The 23,828-nt window shown below is 34.7% G+C and overlaps 1 protein-coding gene and 1 long non-coding RNA gene across 5 annotated transcripts in view; one reads left to right on the top strand and one right to left on the bottom strand.

Annotated features, from left to right (window-relative positions):
- Nucleotides 1-23,828, bottom strand: part of LOC134529596 (mitogen-activated protein kinase-binding protein 1) — a 121,121-nt gene that overhangs the window by 35,357 nt on the left and 61,936 nt on the right. For 3 of the 4 annotated variants that reach the window (XM_063363863.1, XM_063363862.1, XM_063363864.1), the window contains exons 18-22: nucleotides 19,409-19,506; nucleotides 14,110-14,211; nucleotides 11,092-11,219; nucleotides 4,624-4,824; nucleotides 839-945 (exon numbers count right to left, since the gene is read on the bottom strand). In XM_063363863.1, coding sequence (XP_063219933.1) covers nucleotides 839-945; nucleotides 4,624-4,824; nucleotides 11,092-11,219; nucleotides 14,110-14,211; nucleotides 19,409-19,506 — 636 coding nt within the window. The remainder of the gene's footprint in view (nucleotides 1-838; nucleotides 946-4,623; nucleotides 4,825-11,091; nucleotides 11,220-14,109; nucleotides 14,212-19,408; nucleotides 19,507-23,828) is intronic. The other variant, XM_063363865.1, reaches the window with a different exon arrangement.
- LOC134529598 (uncharacterized) lies at nucleotides 12,352-23,046 on the top strand. The gene is made up of 3 exons (XR_010074632.1): nucleotides 12,352-12,733; nucleotides 16,981-17,170; nucleotides 22,196-23,046. It is a non-coding gene; the product is annotated as an uncharacterized LOC134529598 (long non-coding RNA).

Here is a 23,828-nt window from a genome sequence, read left to right as displayed (position 1 = left end):
GCCTCAGCATGAGGCTGGTGCATCCACTGCCAAGAAATAGAGCAATGCATCTGTTCCACACATCTAACAACTGACACACTCCTGCCAAAAGCACTCTACATGCCATGAGAATGTTTAAGCCTGTTGAAGCCTATTAAAACCTCTCTAATCCTACACTAGCTTCTGCATCGTGAAAATCTGTAAATCCCAGTAACCAATTTTCTATTGCCTATTGTGCTTCAACAGAGACAAAGGTCAGTTACAGAACACTCCAGGAGTGAGTGGCCATGTAGGACCCTATATGTTAGCACCCCTTTGGATCAATTAAGGTACTGGTGGGTTGCAGCCACTCCATGCTTCTGCTCTAGCCAACACTCTTCACACAAGGCAGGAAGTCTTAAGACTTCTTATTCAGCTGCAACATTACCAACAGATAGAACATTTAGCCCAAATTTCAGTACAAGATAACGCCCTTCCCACAACAGCACAGGTGAAGCTACACTGATCCACGCCTGTCTCTGTGCTGAGCCACCAAACCACCATCATACATGCAAAAAAGTGTAAAACAGGTCTTTATCTTAACAGTGACCCTACAACTATCTGCCTGCTGGCATTAAGCCAGCAGATGTTCCCTGTAATAGGCAATAACCATAAAAGAATTTCAACTAACAGAGTTTTCACCAACACTATCACTTTAAAGTTAAATAATGATTACCAAACATGCAACATGCAACGTTATTAAATGTAATAAAATATTTTTCAAAACCTTAAGTAATGTTTATTTGTAAACACCCCATTCCAGCAAATAACATTTGTAACACACAATGTTTCACAACATATTAATACACATTCACAATACCTGGAGGTTTTAAAAGCTGCTTGTTGTCAACTTCTGCTCCACTCAAGGACTCAAAAGTGTTTTTAAGGAATTTTTCACGTTGCACCAGGAAGTCTATATTCTCCATGCTGAAAACATACAGCAAATAGAAATAAAAAATTAACTAAAACATGCTACTTAGCAAAGACAGAGCTTGAAAAACTTGCAGCCCAACAATTTGAGGTACAGCTAAGCAACATGACAACACAATCCAGTACTGTTTCAATATACACTAATCCCTCACTCAGCACGTCTTCAGATTGCGCAAATTAATTTAGTGCGATGTTAATTTTACTGCCGCAGTCTTGAATAGCACGTCTGTAAATTTCAGTTGGCATGTAATTGCCACAGGCAAAAAAAGTTGGGTATGACGCCACGAAGTCAGTTTCAACTCGGCAAACAACAGATGTACCATGGCATACAGTTAGCCATACGAGGGGGGAAGAGACGCCTGCAGGTCTGACTACTCTATCGGCTGTTGTACAAACATCAGCTATGGCAAGTTAAGTTGCGGCTATGGAGTGTAAAGGACCAAATATTTTTATGTCCATGCGTATGCTGCCGGGTAGTACCATTGTCGCCTGGCTACAGACCGAACCATGATGAACTTCAGTCTAGCCAGTGGCAGGGAACTCGCACGCACAAACACAAAGCAACGTCTGCCCATTCGTCTGACATTAACTGTATGTGCGCAAGCACCTGCAGTTGGAATCATATTGGAATCATGGCTTCCAAGTGAGAGCGTAATGTATCGTGTTCAAGTATTTGAGACAAAACTAGAAGTATAACGGCAAGCAGAATGTCATGAAGGCCACACCTATGTTGGTCGCACTTTAGTTGTAAACAAGTCAACTGTGCGCACAATCCTATGTCTGGCTGAATTTTGTCAGCAAAATATGTTTCAAACAGGTTGAACAAAATCCTCAGGAAAGCTAAAGAACCTTTATAAGCACCAAAACACTGCATCTCCAAGATGAGATTACCCGGTGAACTCGAGCCTGCACATGATGGAATGCCTCTTTAAACAGAGGCCAGCTCTAGCACGTGTATCTTCAGAGGCAAAACTGCATACAGATCTCACCTCTTCTCAATGGGAACTAATGCAGAATGTAGTGAATTTTATAAAAATATTTGACCATGCAACATTTACTGTCAGCTCATCAGATGTGTCTGCATTTGAACTCATTCCAATTATAAAAGGTACCCTCAAAAAGTTTCAAGTACCTGCAAGTAAGTTTCTGCTGGCTTAACCAAAACTAGACTATGCTCATGTTGAGAATGAACGAGAGTATGCTTCAGCAACTTTGTTGGATGCAAACTTCAAAGGAATTGTTTTTACTAACCCACAGCACTTGCAATAGGCAAATGATGATTTGATTCAAGAAATGGACTCAATGGAAGTGAATTCTTAATCACAAGCAACTTTCAAGCATGTTAGTTGGTCTATTAATAAATTTCAAGTTTTTCAAGTTTTTCGTGCATGCTTGCATGTGTGTGAGTGTGTGTGTGTAATTTTATTTAAATTCAATCAAATTCAAATCATGTTTGTAAATTTATTTTTTTTCTTCTCCCAGGCATTTATAGCAGAACAAATTCCTTCACATTCTATGTGGTAGTTTTATCCAGAAATACTGCCTTGTTCTGGTAGGCACAGTTCAAAGACTTCAGCAACTGAGGAAATGAACTTTATTTTCAGTAACCCTTGTCATCTGTATCAAATATGTTGCAGTTTTAGAAAAAAAAAGTGTATCCAAGGCTGCAAAAATTAGCAAGGAAATATCTAGCCATGCCCCCAGCTACAGTGTTTTCAGGGCATCTCTTTAGTACAGTGGGACTTGTTACTGACAATACCCTCTTTTATCGTATAATTGGCGCACGCGCATAATCGTCGCACCTATATTTTAGGGTGTCAAAATTTGGATAAAAAAAACTTCTCGCGTAGTAGCATGATGTTTTTGTTCCCGCTATTAGATTCAGAGCGCTTTGTGCGGGTATATTTTCCATATAAAACAATGTATTTTAAAGTAGAAATCTAATATTTATTCGGACATTACCACTTACTTATTTAATTAACGGAAATACGAAGTTGTCTGATGTGTAAATTTTCTTTTAAAGACCTTTTTAAACGTTATAACCTTTATCTGTTAGTTTGCGTCGCCACGGTGCACTGCTTATAAAAATGTAGCCAGCGCTTGTTGGCATCATTCATGATTGGTTATGTTGCTTCCCGTATAGAGCGCGCACACGTAGTCGAATATCGTTATCTCGCCGATTGCATGGAACGCGCACTCTCTTGTTGAGTGCAGAGTTAACTACATCTGATGGCCCAGATTCTTTCGTGGTGAGTGTGTACTATGACGATAGTTATGCGTTTGTTCAGGCTCGATTCGGGTTGCAGATTTTGTTTTTCTATTTAAAGTTGAAGAAGGTTTTTGTTGCATGACTTATTAATTTAAATTGTTTGGCGTGCTCTTTTATACTTCACTTTTTAAATAAACGTACTTTCCATGAATGGGTTTTGTTTATATGAATAACTTTACCTAACAAAAAATTTTTTTCTCGCATAAACGTCGCACCCCTACTTTTCAAACTTGATTTTAGTATAAAATGTGCGACGATTATGCGATAAAACACGGTAAACAAAATTGTTTATAGCCAAGATGTTAGTTTCCTTACAACAACAAATGTCAATATGTATAGTAGGTTTGATAAATCTGCAAGTACGTACAGAATAATACGAAATTATGACTTGGTCATAGAGAAGAAATAGAGGATTTTATAAAAAAAAATAGGTTTAAACGTTTCAATATGTATTTTTATATTTTATACATATTACACAACAACTTGACTTCCTCAGATGTCACACAGAACATCAAGTAATGTTAAACTAATTCCCAACTCACAAATTTTGCAAACCAATATTACAGAATCAGAATCGAGCTGAGGATTGAGGTAAGAATCGACATAAGCATCATAATAGATAAAATTTATGTATTTTGAAATCCGTAATAAGAAGGTTTGAAAAACACAATATACTTATCCACTACATTAAAAAAAAACTATTTTGAAATAATCCAACAGCATTTTTTTTCAGTGACCCCAACACATTTTGATTAATTCACTAAGAAACAGGAAATTGTGGCTTTTGTTACACACAAGACATGTGTGAGAACTTAGTGAAGGATACAGAATCAATAGTAATATTCCCAAGATAGCACACACAAGCAAGTTAGATGGTTTTTAGCTGCATTAAACCTTGCAACAGACCGCTTTTAACATTTTTGATATAAATAGCCAGCTAGGAATTTATTCCAAAATAAACCCATTTCATCTGCATTTAACACTTTCTCTGACAGATAACCCTTCTCTTCAATTAAAGCTTGATTTTTTTTTGGATTATTTGCTGAAAATTTGTGATATGCTGAGGCTCCTGCTGATACGAAAAAGTTACATAAGGGATCCGAAAAACCTTAAGATATTCTGTGTGTTTGGGGCCCAGAATTAAGGAAGTTACATAGCAATCCTGGCACATGCCTCTACAAAACACCGAACTAGAGTACCATCTTTACGTCGAGCTGCTTGAGACTATGAAGCTTAATGCATAGATCCTGTAATTTTTATCATGCACAATACCAATATTTTGATATTCTAGAATCAGAATTTTCTTAAATAATAAAATTTACAAATTAAAGGTTTAGATATTTATATACTATGAAGATATACATATACATACAAATATTATAGTCATAATATAGTAAAAACTATACCTTGCACTAGCAGAATGCAAACTTCTTTCTGTTGTTTCACCACTTGGAGTGGACACTTCTTCGTCATCATCATCACTATCCTGACTTCCTGACACCGAGGTGGAAACAGATGGCCCAGAAACTTCTGGAAAAAGAGGTTTCTTATGCCTCCGCATTGACCGCTTCAACTCTTCTACATCCATTGCGTTCACTGTGAAATCACTGGAGAAAAACAAAATTATTTTAGAAAAATAAATGGTAAAGGAAGGTTTTAAAGTTGCATGGTTATGCAAAGTCTAGGCTGAAGACAACGACAGAGCCTCCGAGGTAACAATGCTCAGAATTAAATATGTCCACTAGGTGCTCATAAATTAACATGAGATTAAGTGATTACATTTAATCTAACAATCTCGAGAGAAACACATCTGAGACAATGTCACAAAATAACACAAAAAACTGCAAGTTTACACCATTTCATCTTTACACAATCATTAAAATTATATATTTTATCAAACACAGTAAATGCTCATTAACCTAGCTTATTTTATTAATTTTTCATTTTCCATACCATTTGCTTAAGTACATATTTAATAAATTTACACAAACAAAATTTTCCAAAATTGTTTAAAAACATTTTGAAGTTGGTGTGATGTGGCAATGCTGTATGGTTTGCCTCTACAGCACAAACATGGTCACACTGTTTCCCGTAAACATAATCTCACATTACTGACATAGCTAACCAATAAGTTCACAATCTATACTAAATGCTGTATCAGCACTAGGGCTGGGCCGATTCCGATTCTTAAGTATCGGCCGATATTCAGAGTATCGGCATCGGCAGCATCTGTAAAATATTTTCCGATACTTCGCGCCGATACCTCAGTCCAAGTTCTTAAACTGTGTTAGTATATTGTTTTTGTTAGAAAAAAATCGCTAAGGAATAGTATTTCACATAACTGGTTTTTTTTGTAAGTCAAAACTAATTTTAAAATAATTGCCTAATTTTGTAATTTATGCACTATTACCCTAAGTTTCCTTCCCACAGCGCTACTGTTTTAAAGAAAACCAGTCGTTTTGATTGTTTTAAAAATACAATGGAGCCAGAGAACCATAGAGACGTGCATACTATAAATGTATATATGTCCTAAACTTGAGTTTATACCATTTCTTATGTACCAATGTACTCTATAATGTTTTATAATTGTACTTATGCAGTATGTATGTATATATGTATTATCTGTATAAAATTGACTTGACTTGTTCTATATCCCGGAGCCCTTAACTCCATATGGGAACCACTGAACAAAAACTGAATACATAAATAAAAAAATATTTATTGCCAACTGTGGAGCAAAGACAGCCTCACGTTACGTTTACCAGTGCTCGCGATAAAGTAAATTGCACTCGCGATCACGTTTACAGCACTCGTGATCATAGAAACAGTTGCTGAGGAACGTCTGAGTAGCTTGCCCCATCTCCATGTTATTTATATATCTATGGCTTTGCTGAAGTTATGTTGTTGTGTTTGTTTACAATTTAGTATTTACGTTAGCTTTAATTGTTAAAATCTGAACCTAAAGTGATATTTTAAAGATTTTTCTGAGTGTGATGATATGGCTGGGAAGAGAAGTGAAGTTTGGAAATACTTCATTCTTCAATCAAATGAAGATACAAGGCTACATGCACTTTCTGCCATGTAAAAATATCATGAGGTGGGGCAATGCTTAAACATGTGGGCTGAAAAAAAAGTATTTGTGTGTGTTTTATTATTATTGTAAGATGCATGTTAGTGTTTTGACCGTTTGATGGTACTCTTGTCATTATAATATGAAATTAAAAAATACTTTATTAGTAAAATATCCTTTCATAACACAAACATTTCTTTGGTTAGTATCAGCATCGAGTATCGGCAGTATCAGCCCATAAGAATCGCTATCGGTGGAATCGGTGAAAAGTGGTATCGGCCCAACCCTAATCAGCACGGATCACAGAAGAAAAGGGAAGATTGCACAGCCGTGCCATACTGTTGTGTACTAACTCTAGTACCACTGTAAACATCTAAAATTTTGCTTTTTTGTCATTTACTGCTCGGACAAGTAGTTAATTGTAATAAAAAAAAGGATGCTATAATTTAATAAGTTGCGATCCTTACTGAAAGTTTATTGTTAGTGGCCGTATATTGTAAATGTTGTGCGTTATGACAACTAACCAGAAAATAACTGCTACCAAAACTGGGGAGCAGTTCAGTTTTTATAGAAAAATTCACAAAAAAACTACTGTTTCTGTAAAAGTGAAACTTCAGGAATAAGTGTGAGAAAAGCTACGAAAGTTTAACCTTATTTTAAAGTGATTCAAACATGCTTATTCATAGTAAGGAAACAGGAAATGTGACTGGCACCATGGAACTAATGTAGATATAGTATTTTCTCTACCCATGGGGAAACTGTAAAATCACTCTTTTTACAAAGCACTAATGCAGGTAGGTAATTGAATTCCAGATCAGAGATTGAGAAGACTGGCATGTCAACATGCTTATAGTCTCTCTCTACCTTTGGTAGTTTAAGTGGCAGTTTTGAGCAAACTATGCTGCTTAAAACATATCTAGCCATGCATGTTTTGTCTTATGTTACCATTACCCTTGCTCTGGATTAGTGATAACTCCAGCACTCTGTTGCGAATTATGTTAACAGTAGGGATGGGTCGGTACCGTTTCTCGGTTCTCGGTTCCTACGGTTCTCAGCATTTTAACTGGCACCGAGAACCGCAGCTAAAATGAAGGTGTTGGTGCCGGTACCGGCAGTATAGCAAAACCCTTTACAAAAATAATCCTTCAATACAACTTAACTGCAGCATGAAATGGCTCAACTCACGTCCAAATGACATATGAATTATTTTTTTGGACTTCAGTGCAATAATATTCATCTCTAACTATAAAATAAATTACACGTGAAAATATTTAATATTCTCGTCACATCTGTAAACAAAGTACGTTTTTCAATCAAAACATAACAGTTTAAGGTGCCATAGATGTGGTTCATCGATGTGTGCAACTGTATAACGTGCCTCAGCAGAGAGATGAGAACAGAAAGACGCCATGTTTGTTTCAATGGTTTTTAAAATAGGCAGCTAATTGAGTCGTTGACACGTAAGTATGGGTGACGGGTGTATAAAGAACAGTTACAAGTGCAAATTCAATAGTATATTTGTTTAATGGAATTGATGATTGGTTTCAAATATTTTCGTAATAATTTTCGGACTTCTAAAATTGTATGCTTTTTGTGCAGTGCTGTGGAGTGTAAGTTCGCTGCATCTGCAGCCATCTAGCGGAATGGCTAGAAACTTTCTCTTCTAGGCAAACGGGATTGCTTTGAGAGTGGCACGTCTTTGTTTTTAGCGTTAATAGCGTTGACGAAGATCCCGCGGACACATGATAAAAAATAATGTTTTAAATTTTTTTTTGGTTTAGCAAAGTGGTGTGTGGATGTGTAGATGTATTTTACTACTGACTGGTCAAACGAAATGCTTGTTGACACTTGTAAAGTATAATTCTGGCAAAATAATGCAAATTGTGTAAGAAATGGCATCAGAAGTGTGGCAGTAATTTACTGTTCACTGTGCAAACAAACTGAATTTGATGTAGACAATAATTTTGATGGACAATTTATTATTTAAATTCTTTGAAAGTTAACCTTATTTAATTTATTCCCATTATTGTAATATTTTCTTTTTATTCATGTGTTTTAAAGGAGGGTGTATGTAGATTACTTGAGGTAATTGCTAGATTAATATAGTAAATTTAAGTTTTATTAAGTGTTCTCTTTATTATTTAGAATTATTTTTCACTAATACATATTACATTTGTAATAGGTTGGTGTATTTGCTGAAGCTTGAAAACTATACTAAACCTTTTAATTTGCTTTTATAGTCTCTTTAAAGACTGAAACATTATACCAATGATTTTATTTGTAAGCATACAATAAAAACATTGAGGATAGAACAATACCAACAAATTATTATTTTCAGAGTTATAACATTAAATTGTTAAAGATGTAAGACTAGATAGAGGCTTTTTAGTGCTTTTTTTTGTAGCCAAAACAATAAATAGTTTATTACTTAAAACACCTCATAAATAATATGTGAATAATGTTTATTTTATTTTTTGAGTCAGGACCGAGGACCGAGGACCGAGAACCAAGAACCGATTCTTAAGAACCGGTACCAAACAGAGAACCGGGAAAAAATAGGAATTGACCCATCACTAGTTAACAGGTTAAATAATCTTTCTAATAATAGAAAATGTTAAGTTTATGCTTTCTTAAATTTGAATAGAAATGAAATATCTCTCCTATATTAATAACATTCTTATTTTATGACTCAGTAATGTAACAATAAGAAATATTTTGTTTTCCACCATTGTATTACTGTTATAATTTTACAAATGTGTTGCTTTTATTACTGATGGATTCAAAAAAACATATGAATATGCTGGGATGTAAAAACAAGCACGTTAACTCTCAATGGAAGTTGAGGTTCATCCTACATTTATACAATGGGAAGTCACGTAGCCACTCCTAGCAGGTTCCCACAGTTGCTGGCAGAGTAACATTACTTCCGCTCTCTCCCTCCAGTTTCCAAGGCCCAGTGTAGGTTTAACCCCCCCCCCCCCCCCCCCCGACAAACTAAAATCAACTTGAAATTATGTCATTCAAACGTGCACTGACACATGTGGAATATCCAGGATATAAGAAATATTGAGCCAAATGATGCCATTCATGTCTTGGCAATCAGTGAAACTAGGCTTGTCCGGCAGTTCCATCGGCACTAGTGCACATACCAGGTTCACGTTCACTAAAACTGATAGCGTAGGTGGACGGTCAGGTGGTGGTGTGTTTACATACATGCCTTTACACAACATTTATGGAAATAAATAAGGAAATAAACTTTTGACTAGAAAAAATGTGGGTTTAAATCAAATATAAAGGCAATACGGTAGCAGTAGTATTAGTGTACACACCGCATAATATATGTACAAAGAACTTGAGTTGTTTGAGACATGATGGGGCTGGAGGTTATTTTTTTTCATTGCATAAATAGTATTTAATATTTAATGGTATTTTATTTTGTATTTTACTTTATTAAGACCAAATACACACAAATAATTCAAGATATATTTAGTTCAAAAAGTAAAACAACATTTTTTTCTTCGGAGGGTGGGGGGTTCAATACCAATTTTAGGAAGTTAGCAATTTTACAAATGCAATCCATGGAACCATGAGCATCGTAAAATCAGGGTTCTAGTGTACATTTTTAACCCCCCCCCCCCCCCCTTTAATTATCTTGTTTGTGAAAATGTTAATTTCTTTTTAGTTTGGAGTCCATTTTAATATTTTTTATGTTAGATCATTTTAGTATCTTATATGTTTAATTTGTATGTTATTTTTTATACTTCCTAGTACTTTGTTTATTTAGTTTGTATTGTATTTGTAAGTTGCAATGTTTTGGCTATAGTTGTTATGAAGGTTAAATTAGTTATATATGTTTAATTTTATTACAAATTTACATGTATATACTTTGTAAACATTTGTGGTTATGTGCAAGATAAGGTGGATTTGACTTTGCCATATAACGGAAGTCTATTGCATTAAATAAATTTTAAAAAAATGTGACTAGAACCCATATGGCACACAAACAATTAGGTTGAGACGAACAGCCCATGCCACATGATTGACCAGCGACAAAGTGGCAGAGAGATGTTTGCTCTCTCCACAGCAGAATCTATCAAGGCAAGAATGGAGCCAGCGGGGTCCACCGGTGCGCACTGACGCTGGTGGCATGATGGTTACAAATTAATTAAAAAACATCAATAAACTTAAACATGCACCAGAAAAAAAAATATGCAACAAAAATATTACCACGCCCTTGATTAATGAAACACATATTAACGAAACACACACTAAACCAAAATATCCCAAAGTTATTAGAAAGATTTGTAATGTTATTATAATGAAAAATAATTGTTATTATTACAGAAATAAATGAAAAACCTTACGAATACACTGAAAACACTCTAAATAACACTCATGACGCACACGCGATGCTGCGAACCCTTAAAGGTTTCTCAGCACAATGTTTAAACAGACACCCGCCCACACGCACTAACACACACAGGGATGTGACACAGTTCATGAAACTAGAGGGCAGGTGTTTGACTATGTCAACCTTTGGCGAGTAATAAAATGGGTTAATGTAACCCATTGAGCGGCATATGTTAACACAATCAAACCACATATACGCATGATGTTATAGACAAACAGAGCATTTCTGTTGTTTGATTAAAAAATTTTTAAAACAGCTATAAAAAAAACCTCTATCACATGTTATGTACTTATTTGCAACTCCAACCATTAATTTACTAGAAATTTTATTCTTTATGTCTTAATGTATAAATAATGGATATTTATAAGTTGAACAAAAAAAATCAACACTTACCTGCCAGTTTCAATTGGAGGTGGATAGTAGACTCTGAGTGGCCGAGGACTGTGTTCTTGCTGCGAAGGTTCACATTCAGCTTCAGAGATGTCCTCTACATCTCCATCATGTTCAGTGCTTTCAAGGTCCTGGTAGGAACATCAAACATAAAGATATTATAATTATAAATTTACCCAAAACATAAACACAAGTAACATCAAATTAATTTTTATATACAAGAGAACACCTGAGAAACATTTCCTTTTTGTGCATTATCATCATCTGCAACAACAATAATGTGACCTCACATAATACTGATTTGCATCAAAGTAGAACATAACGAAATGTATCAATACTTATTGCCAGAACTGTAGTCTTTTATGTATTGTATCATCAACAAACACGTTGATTCTGCAAATATCCGCAGTTTGCCCATCTCAGTCAAACCTTGGCTGTGCCCCACATCCTTTGGCTAACGAGCAGATAGAACTATGGCGATGTCAGTTAACATCTGCCTTGAAGGACGACATACAAAAAGCACAGGTACTCAAGCTGCTGACATCCTCATGGACTCCAGATAATATGCTGTTCGAGAATTAAACAACAAACCTACACAGATGACTTACAAAAAGCCAATCTGCCTCAGCAGATTTTTCTAAAACCCCGACGAAACTGGACGTTCCCACATTTTGTTCAACCTAGGAAACACATGAGAAGCCGGCTACTTATTTGCCTACAGTACCACTCATCTAAAAATATTTTGTTCATGACACTATCCATCCCCCATTCCAGCCTGTATATGATAGTTCAATTCATAATGTTATTTGTATTGAAAATAACTTTTGTCATAAAGACTGACCATCGTAAACAGATATTTGTACTAAGGGACTGAAACCAGCATTCTCTCGCCAGTCGTGAGGCTTCTGGAATTTACAACCTTTGAATTTATACAACCATTACAGTATACTTTTGTGTCAAGGGACATAACTTACGTTATAGCTTATCGTTATTTAAAGTACCGTATTTACTAGAATAATCATCGCCATCACTTAATCGTCGCACCTATTGTTTGAGGTAATGAATTTGGTATTTAAGATTCTCCCTATAATCGTCGCACCCTAATTTATTGACGGCGACTGAGGCGCGAATGGAACAGACGTAAACACAATGGAACAGCCTGCTTTCATGTGGCGTGTGGCGCGATCGGAACAGCCGTAAACACAATGGAACAGCCTGCTTTCACGTGGCGTCTGGCGCTTATCATTGGTCCAACCTTGAGCGGCATGTCCTAATTGGCCGTGTGGGAGGAAGGAATGTGTGTGGAAGATAAGATGCTGTGATGCCATTGTTTTATCTCGTTTGCATTGGAGTGTAAAGTACCTGTAATTGCAGTGTGTGAGAAAGTTTATTTTGTGAAAATATCGGTAAATAAAATTTGTATACTGCCGCTTTGAAGTTGCACGTAATCGCATTTGCAGAAGAGCACGGAAATCGGGCCGCGGAAAGAGAATTTTCAGTAAGTGAAAAACGTGTATGTGACTGGCGAAAACAAAAAGACAACTTGAATAACATGTGACGACAGCGGCGACTAAGATGACGTTGACGTCCCGGCAAATTAATCTGATGCATCAGAATCTAGTTCAGACAATGAATAGATAAGTTGGTGAGTGTTGAGACTGAATGTGTTTTATAAATGTATTTTGTTTATTGATGTTTTTGCAATTTTGTGTTTATACTATATTTTTATTTTGCCAAACTTCTTGTAACCAAAAGTTGTTTTGTTTATTTTGCGCGTATTGTAAATAAATATTACGTATAGGTACCATGTACCTAGATATGAACTTCTTTAATTTAGCATTTTCAAGCTATTTACTAAAAAATTTTACTTAAATTTTTTTTTTTTAAATTTTTTCTCACATATTGGTCGCACCTCACTTTTTTTTTTCATAAAATTTGGTAAAATTGCTGCGATGATTATGCAAGTAAATACGGTATCTAGCAGGGGTGTACCAGGAGACATGCAAATACCTCTTTCTAGTATTACTTAAGTGACAAATGAATATATACTGTTGGTACCCTGTATGGCATTTCTAAACCTGCTGTCTCCTCTCCACCTTCTCAATCTTAACCAAATTCTTTACCAAGGCATTGCCCGCAAACAGAAGAGTCTTTTGTCCCACAGTTGAACTTTTGTTTTGAGCCTTTCACTAGGCGAGAGAAATAATCATTTCATCTAAAAGTAGATCTATGGAAAAAAATTACAAAAACTCTATTCATGTTTTAAAATTATTATAAACCATTACAGTTTAGAATTGTCTACTTCTACTATTTGCTACCAATATTGCAGTACTACGAGGTGTGGTATTTCACCTGCTCAGCAAAGTTATTACATCTCATAACCATAAACAAGCCTGAACAATAAAAGAGAGAAAACAATAATGTTATTACAAACATGCTGCCAGTATATGACAGGTTATGCGATAGTACTTCCAGATTATACAGGGATGCTCATTAATACATCATGCCAGAGTGTTGGGACAGAACCCACTACCCTTACCAAATAAACGTGATGCTTTAACAATCATGGCAATATGGCCCTGCTCAGTGAACTAAAAAAAAAGACAATGTTGGAAACAAGAAACAAGACAACTAAAGGATGGGAAAAGAAAACATATTTGTTAGCAATCTGACAAAAATTAAGACAAAAAATACACACATCTACAAAAAGTTGACTTGATTGTGATCAAAACGAATACAGAAAGATAACTAACATAAAAATTCTATAAAATTGCACGATAGAGTGAACAGTCTGAAGACAGGTTTGGATACCCAGTTATCTCAATAGGAACACAACTGGTGTGACGGGTGTACTAGACGAGAAGATTCTGTAATGGTTTGCTATTGACTTTAGACTGGGAAGGTGAAGAGAGACCCAGAGGAAAATCCCCTACCCAGTTGGGAAACCATACTGGAAACTGTGGCTTGGTGGCCAGCAGCTGAGCCAATAGGTCAGATCAAAGTAGCATACAGAATAATTACCTCAAACTTGTAACTACCGAGACTGCTATCATCTGTCAGGTGGCGGGCTCGGGGGAACTCGGAATCTTCAGTGTCTTTCTGGCCTTTGTGAGCAACTGGTTCCTAAACATTAACACAAGAGCTGGTAGTGGTTAAAATAATACGTCCTGAAGACAAACATATTTTGTGTGACAATAACAATGCACTTTTGACATCACATGACAAGTGTAGCTGTATCCAGGTGAAATTACTGCCTCACAACAAAAGTACAAATGATTGGATTAAAATTTTTTTTCATAAAATTAACACACTAAAATGTTGTCCATTTTTTCATAACCATATTAATGATTAACAGCAAATGGTTGGAGACATGCAGTTATGGGGTTTATTTTATAGCAAAATTCATTGTTATTTACCCTTAAAAGTGGTGTTATCATACATCAAAAGCGGTGTTATTTTTAAATAGTTTTAGCACTATAAATTAAAAAAATTAAGCTAAGCATACCTTGAAATTTTGGACACATTCTTGCATTGTACAGTTGCACTAGCAGCAGTAATTTACAATCAAATTTACACATCACTTTTTGCATACAGTAAATGAAAATATTTTAGTATCTAAACCAGCAAGAATAAATATGAAGTCTCTAAAATAGTGACATAAACGCATGGGACAAAATCCTCAAACTTTAGCTCTTGAAAGCAAAAATAGCCATGATACACAAATTAGCCTCACTTAAATTTGTCCTGCGGTCTGTTAGGACTGTGTTATATGAGGACAAAAATCGTTCACAGTCAACATTTGCAGAAGGCATCCAGATGGCTTCAAGGCAGCTGGAAGCAAACAATGGTTGTGACAGCTTTACTACATTCAATGACTTCACTACATCCACTGAATTGTCCGTTTCCATTTGTTTTGTAACAATGTCTTGAAGCTGACCAAAACCAGCAGTTAATTCTTCAGTGCTTATGGAGTAGAGACTATGGACAGTTTTCAGATTCTTCACCATTTCTGGGTTTAATTTAGCAAGCAACAAGCTTTCCTGACCAAAAATTTGAATTGCTTCAAATCTCTTTCTACTTGGGTCAGTTGTCATGAGAGAGTTCAGTTTGGAAAGGGCTTGTGTTGCTGTTCTTGTGATGGACACTTTAGCTTCAGCAGCTTTAGCAGGGGGCATGTTAGACAAGGCTCTACTGGTTGCTTCAAAATAAATGCCACGAGTGATGTTTTCAATTTTTTTTTATATCTTGCAAGTCCCTATACAGTGAATGGGCAGTTGGATACAAATAACCTTCAAGTTTCTTTATTAGCTCTACAAGGCTCTTGGCATGCTCTTTCACAAAGACAGCTTGACAAAAAATGAGAGAAATGTAATTTTCTGTGAGTGAACACAGAAACTCAACCTCTGAATTTTGTGTTGCCTTTAGTTCATCTGTTTTGCAGAAATCAACAATGTCATTTATGTAGTCTGCTACATAAAAAATGCTATTAACAACAGGAAGTGGGAACAATAGACGTTTCTCTCCATGCTTTTCTTCAAGAAAGCTAGCATACAAGTGCCTTCTTTTCCAGGTGGTGTTAAACACATTTTTTATTTTGCTCATAGCATTGTAGAACTCAGGCAACTCTTTCACCCAGACATTGCCAACAAGGTTTAACTTATGTGCCCAGCACTGGACATGCGTTAACTGGTCTCCAAGGATTACTTTGAGAGTACTAACAGCCTTGGTCATATAACGAGCAGCATCGGTTACTACTGAGAGCACATCACCATACTGTACATTGTACATTTTGAGTGAATCTAAAATTTCCCTCACACAGTTTGTGGCATTAGCAGCTTCAAGAAAGTGAACCCGGAACAGTTGTATGTACATGGATTCAAACAGTATTACGAATATTCACAAAAGTTATAAATTAATTTAATACGGCTCAAAAATACTAGCAGTGAAAAACTAAATTAGGCTACTATTACGTAAGTATTTATAATATGATGTATCAAAGAAAGATATGTAATTTAAATAATTAACACAGTGACATCAAAAGAATTGAGATTTTGAGAGCTTGAACTATAATTACGAATTTCGTCGTATAGCAAACTAGAAACTAAAAACAATTACATATCTACAAGAAAAAAATGTCTTGGCTATTTATTGGAGAAAAAATGGTTTCGTTTGCTGAAACGTTTATAAAACTGAGATTTCCCTGTAGCATGCAGTTTATTACGATTGAGTTGGAGAATCGAATATGTTTTGGTTTTCATATTTTAAAGTGTTTATTATTTATTAAGTTTACATAATTATAAACATTTCAATCTCAGTGTAATAAATAATTGCCAGTAGTTACAGTTGGAAAAAAGAGAACACACATTATTGCTATTAAATTAATCAGTTATTTTTAATTATTCTGTGCTTAATATTCGGAATCGGATTCATATCTCAAATATTGCCAGGGATTCGAATCGGATTCGAACCGAACTGAAAATCAAGGATTCGCACATCCCTAATAAAATTGAAGACCTTAAAGAAGCTAAATTGGCCTCAACATACTTTTTGAACCCTATCACCAAGTTTCAGGTTTTTTTTTTTACAGTCTAAGACATAAATGAAAGTTTAGTGTCTAATTGCATTCTTTGTATAAATGACAACCCTTTTTCAAATTAAAGTAAAACCCTAACTAAAGTGTACGTTAAATTTTTTTTTCTAGTTCAGTAAGTTAAAAAAAATTCATATTAGCCCTGAATTGTGTAAATATTTACTATGTACCACATTCAAGTCATTTATGTGGCAATTGATAATGGCTTACTAAAACAAATAGTTCTTAAAGTTAAATTTTTTTTTGATTGTGACTGTCTAATGTAGTGTGTACGCATGCCCTTCATCACGGATTCTCTACAGTGAGCAGCTGTGGTCACCGCCATTCAGATGCTTACAGCACGCATGAATGTGAATACATAGCTATCCCAGCCTGGCGTAGCAAGGCCGGAAGGGCGGCCGGAGTCAAGCAAACCAGACTCGCACTGAAGGCTACCCCAGGGGTGGCCTGGTGGGGTCCAACACTGCCTCACTTACTGAGCAGCTTTAACAGGTGGATGACTCATTTCAGTTCAGTAACTTCATGGCAGTCACAAAATGATTATGTTACTTTAATTATTTACTGCAAGCCCGATTTATTTTCAAATAATCATTGGTGGTATCTGCCCCTGTGGATACTCATTTTAACTGTAACAGCCACAACTGATGAAATATTACTGTTTCATTTTCTTACAAACAGTAAAAACAAGGCCCTGTTTGGCATAGTGCAGTTTTCTAATAATTTCCATTTATTTAGACATATCTGCATAATTGGTATTATTTTACTTGGAACATATCAACCTAGAAATTATATTTTTTTTTGCATTGGAGAATTGTAAACATTTCTTAAGTGCAACCTAATAAGTAAAGTGACAACTACAGAATTCAAATTAATTAAAATTTTATGCCAGATTTATTGATTTACTAAGAAATAAATTTAGCAAACATGTCTAAAATGTTACCTTTTTGTAAGTCAGTGGTTTACTGTAACAAAGATTTTTTTTTAATGCTGCCCTAAAAACCTTTTCAAATATTAAAATCAATTTAGTTTTAGTTTTTCATAGTTAAATTTAATAAAGAAGTGAGAAAAAAAGATGACAATGAAGCAAGATGATAATTAAATGTTTAAATATAGAGCATGGTTTATACTGCACATCAATTTAATAAAACTTATGTTTCAGCACATAACAGTTTTTGAAAAATCTATAGACACTTGCATAAAATTGTTTTAACCTATTAGTCTATAGATACATTCTACAAACTTCATCTTATTGAGATATCAAAATATAAATTATAAAAATTTGAATTCAAAACTATCACTAAATTTTTTTATTCAACATTTTGCATCCAGGATACTTGCACAGGTGTTAAGCTAGTACTCACAATCACATTCTGAACTTAATATTAAAATGTAGCATTCACATACAAATCGCTCTGATGTCAATAACTTCATTCGCTAGTAGTCTTAACATTTAATAATAGGATTTGGGGGAAGAGTACCTGGGGACACTTCAACTCAAGGCATAAGGCTTGGCTCAGCAAGAACACGAGTGTTGCTGTAAAAGTTTAAACCTCTAAGGAAAAACACTGTGGGCTTTAAGGTTACAAACTGGAAGCAAGGGCACAGATAAGTAAAAGATACAGTACTAAGTATGTCCTAAAAGAAAGCAGCCCATGAAAGATGGCTTTTCAAGTCTTTCAGAAATATGGTGACGTACTTCATCCCCAGCATTTTCATTTGTTACAATTTCCTTGGCCTCTTTCCCACAATCTTCCTACTTCACGATAATTTCAATTTTAAGTGGTTTTTATTGTTCCTCTGTTTTATCACATGTACCTGAATTAAATTTAAATTTTATTTTACATTAAGCTTTTCAATAATATACTACAAACATTAATATCAGCTTTTAAAGAGGAAATTAATTTCATACATAATAATAATTATTAATTATCAGTTTTCTTGCCAGTTCTTAGATGGACTTCACACTAGTCTTCCACCAAGGCAATCAGCAGTCCATAGTCTGCAGGATTAAACATGGATATTTTTTACGTGGAACATGTGGATGTGGCAAGAAGCAGGCAGGTTTTATAAAAGTACTCCCATTTCCCCCACCCATTCATTCTGCCAACGCTTCATTCTCATATCATCTCTTCTCATCGCCTTTAATGACCTCGTTGTCAACAAGATGTTAAGCACACACACTCACTCACTCACTCACTCACTCACTCACTCACTCACTCACTCACTTAGTCATTCATTCATTCATTCATTCATTACTCAATGGCAACGAGAACATTAAACTCAAATTTATTCCTTCCTTTCCTCTGTTCAACTTTTTGGATTGCTATTTTCTTACTTCTTTGTATGTATTAACTATACAAAAGTTTAAGACAGAAAATTAAGGTTATGTCCTAATTATTGTCCCCTAACATATTATCAATAGTACTTGAATTGGCTTCTATACATGCCAAGCAAGAGATCCAAACATTTATTGTAATTATACTGTCTTCCTTTTTTATCTTTCCTTAGTAATGATGATTGACCTGCTAGGCATATAACAATGCTGTTCTATCAACTAGAATGAGTGCATGTAATGAAATCAAACAACCACTGCATTCACACATCACAGTATATAGGTGTACCTACACATGGAAACATGCAACCCAAAACAATAAAATGATTTATGTTTCTTTGCAAATCAAATACGCTGCATTACAGTCTATATTGAAGAAGCACAATTTAAAAACTTACCAGTCCTTTTCTCAGATCTTCCTTATCAGTGTAAGTCCTAAGCTCTGTTCCACTGTCCAAAGAGCTTTCTTTTGACCCATCTGAATCCAGACGTTTTTCTGGAAATAAGAAAAAGAATAATTTATAAAATAACATTAAAATCTACATATTAGGTTGGTAAATCTTTGTCATATGCTATTTTCAGCCTATAATTTATTAAAATTATAATTTTTTAAAAATTAAAAAGATTAGGAACTATGTATAAAAATTAGTCATGTGCAGGTCTTGACAACATAGAGAAAGATTCAAGATAGAAAATTTCTTGACCTCTAAATTAATGAGGTTTTTCAAGGGCATAAACAACCATATGAGTAACAACCACTATTTAGCATGAATATTGTTATGGATATGAAATTAGAAGCGATGCAAATGGATATAAAGGTCTGTTTTATTCATCTCCGATCTCATACACCCGACATGTTGCACAGATACATACAGCACACACAACTACCAACTTGCACGAAGGAAAAAATTCACAGTTGCATATTGTACTATAATGAACAAAAACATAGCCAGATAATAATTTACACATCTCAACAAATATAACCATTAAAAATAGATTACAATTGAAGCACACTAATAATGCTAAGTAAATGTGTGAAGACAGCCCACAACATGGCTATAAAAGTTAACCTTTTTTTTTAATAAGATTCATTTTTAGTAGGTATCTAAAGTAAATAAACAATATGTATGTAAAAGAAATTCCCAGTTATAAATTTTAATAGTATCAACTGTAAGCGTTGTAGGGTTTTGGTTCACTAGGGTTTTGGTGTAACTATAACCGTTTTAGATAAGCACATGCACAAGTACTGCTTTATTGTTTTCTTGCTTGCAGCGCCACCTATGCAAAATGGCGACTCCTGAGTATAAAGTGTTTTTGTGTTCTGCAATTTGCTGAGAGTGAATCTGTAATTTCAGTTCAACATGCATTTTGTTTAAAGTTTAATTGTGATGCCCCATGTGGCAAAAACATCTACTGATGGTATAGGCACTTCAAAACGACTGGATGTGTTTGTAAAGGGTAACGTTGGCCTACACACTGACATAATACTATGAAATTTTTTTTCCTTTGGGGCTTTAAAGATTGTGTCTGCCTAATGTTTTGCCAGAGTTGAGACACAGAATTGACGAGGCTATTACTTAATTACTCCGGACTTGTTAACAAAAGCGTGGGAAGGATTGGACTTTAGGTTGGCTTTGTGCTGTATAACTAATGGTGTACATATTGAACATTTGTAAGAAAAACTAGATTAGTTTACCTTCAATTTTAATGTAGGATTTGTTGTAAATAGTCTAAATTAAATTGTTATAATATACCATTGAAACTGGGACATTCTTTCATGGACATCCTGCATTTCAGTTTCTCTTGTTATATTTATTTAAGAGTTGAAATAGTAATGTCAGTGCATCAAAACTTATTTATAAGTAGCACCTGCCTATCATAAGTTTCTACCCAAATGTGGCGAAAATAAAGAAACTTGTATAGATCTGATAGAAAACATTCGGCCTCAAAAGTACAGTTTTCAGTTCTACAACTCGGCAGTCCTGACACCCTATGATGTTTTTGTGGTAGATAATACACAAGACTGGATACTAGATAGTACCAACCCCTTCCCCAAGAGTGGTGACAGTGCCAGCAATGTTTATCTGAGCTCTGGCAATTATTATCTTATCACACCTATCTGGTTAAAAAAGTCACCTCATGGAAATGTGACATAACCTCTACCCCCATGAAAACCACCACACTTTATCTGGAAATGTATGTCACGCTATTAGTACAGGCTTTATATTGAAGGTTATAATTTTTGATCACGTTTCAGCTAGCATCACGCATATGCATTTGAGGTATTTGTTTATTCTAAAAATATCTTAATGTTTCATGTCAAAATATGGTTTACAATACAGTTTTCAAATTTTATTCTGCTCTATTTTACTTTTTTCCAGTATTGGTATTGGACTTCTAAATTAGTTTAGAAATGGAGAAAATCTCTTTAGCATTGCAATAACATTAGGAAATGCCATACATGCGCAGGCAGTGGTGCAATTGTGAAGTTGTTTTTCATCAGTTTCTAGGAATTGTGTTGTCTGGAAAACCCAGTATTTATGTGAATCCTGTGCACTAATGTAGAAGAATGTTCGTAGTATTTCTGTAGCAAATCAAGACAAATCACAACTTAGTGTAAAATTTAACTCCAGAAACTCATAGAACATGGTTGTATTAACTCACATTTTGAAAAAGGGTACTGAGCTGTGATTGGTTGGTTGGACTACCCGACCACCTCAGCAAAGGTAATCACGTACTTTGTACTTTGTAACTTAATACGTTCCAGATTGGGCATGCCTTGCAGTGGCTCAACAAATAACATGAAATAGTTATTGAGGCAGACAATTTAACGCCTGTTGTTCGGGGTGAGACCACATATAACCTGAGGTGTGTGCTACGCACCTCCAAGTATTATTTAAATTTATTTAAATATTTTTTAAACCGATGTTTATTTTCTGAAATATTTGACCCTGCCATTTGTGTTAAAGTTTTTACTATGTGGCTTCTGTCTAACATATCTCTCAGATTGATTTTTTTATTACATTGGTTTTGAAATTTGCTTAATTAACTCATTTATTTTATTGTATATTTGTATATTGTGATTGTGTATGTTTCTCCTGGTGCACTTTAGCACTTGCTTGTTTGTGTTTCTGGTATCACGTGCAAGAGGGCAGCATGAATGTGCACTGGTTCTTGATGCCTAGTGCTCAGCTGGAATGAAGACTTCTTGCTGATCATCTGACATGATTGGACCAGAAAACTCATGGCTGATGAGTTAAAGGAAGAGTGATTCAACCAAGCCAGCATCAAGTGAGACAGTGCAACAACACCAGCCAACTTCACCTGCTCGAATCAACATAACTACTTTAACATTGATGATGATCTGTTTTCCTGCGAGCCGTATTTACTCCGATTTTTAATTTACGTTTCAACATTGCCAGAATTAAAAGTGACAAACTGTTGGAAAACTTCACATTCATTTGAGTGCTACACTACTTTATTGCTGGGGGAGTTGTTTTACCTGATTTAATGGCTGCATGAATTTATTAATGTGTGAGATTGTGGCAGTGAATCCCTGGAATCTTTAACCATTATTTAAATCTTTTTTTATATATTTTAGAGTCGCAACATCTGTTTCATCATAGATACATACATAAAGTACGCTTCTACTGTATTACATGGTGTTAGATTAATCACGACTATTGATTTATACGCCATTAAAACTATGACGTTTACTTCTTTTAATGGCCATCAAATGGTGTGTCTACATTATGCGGTGTTGTAGTCCATGGTTGTTGACATTTATTTATTTTTTCCCACTTCTGGTACGTGTGACAAAATTAATAAAAATAACATTTTGATTTCAAGTTTTAAATGACAAATATGCCATGTTTTGAATCGTTCACAAGATTTTTCCGTCACTGTTTAGACAGACAGTAGCAAAAAAAAACTTTGAATACTTGTTGCATGGTTAAAAGGTTGCTTACTGTTAGGGATAAAACCGAAATAACACTGAATAGCTTGTCATAACACCACATAACACCAAAATGCTAGTTATATCATGGAAATAAGTAGAACTTAACCAAAACTTAATTCAAATCACAAAAAAAAAAAGTTATCTTTTAATATTTTAAATTTAAGGAATGTTATTTCCGGACAAAAAATTGTACCAAAGTGCAAGGAACAGAAAAATTAATTAAATTAGTTTTTCTCTGCAAGTCTTATTGGATCACTTTTAAACCACAAATGCTCACTAATTTATTTTTATTGTCCTGAATATATCTGTTTTAGACCAATTTATTACAAATTACTTTATCGTTAAAATGCAGCATATGAATTTTACCACTATTTTGGTGGAGTAAGTATTACAAAACAGCTTTTATATAAATAAAAACAATAACACTGAATTCTTCTTCTTTAAAAATGAAATTGGGCTAAAAATAAAACCATAAAATCTTGTCTCTGCTTATTGTTCATGTTTTTGATTATGAAGTCCCACTAAAACATCAAATAAGGGTATTTACATTGCACAAAACACTTAATCTCAACAGTGAATGTTGGTATACGACAACCTCACGAGTAAGGGTATGTCTAACCTTTGTAAGCAAACGAATATTCATTATTTTAAAGTGTTAGTATTCGAGTTTGAATCAAATTCAAATAGTTTATTATTCGTATTCAAAAATTTGAATATTCCTACAGGCCTAATAACTTAGTCATGGTGTATGTTTTTACTTTAACACACTGGGGTAATAAAATAGTTAATTTTTTTATGAACACTTTTTTTTTAAAGTTTGGTGGGTTTTGGTGAATGGTGGCATATTTAATCACATCAGC

Source organism: Bacillus rossius, chromosome 2 (assembly GCF_032445375.1).
Source record: "Bacillus rossius redtenbacheri isolate Brsri chromosome 2, Brsri_v3, whole genome shotgun sequence".
Lineage (NCBI taxonomy): Eukaryota > Metazoa > Arthropoda > Insecta > Phasmatodea > Bacillidae > Bacillus > Bacillus rossius.
This window is presented reverse-complemented; position numbering and strand designations above follow the sequence as displayed.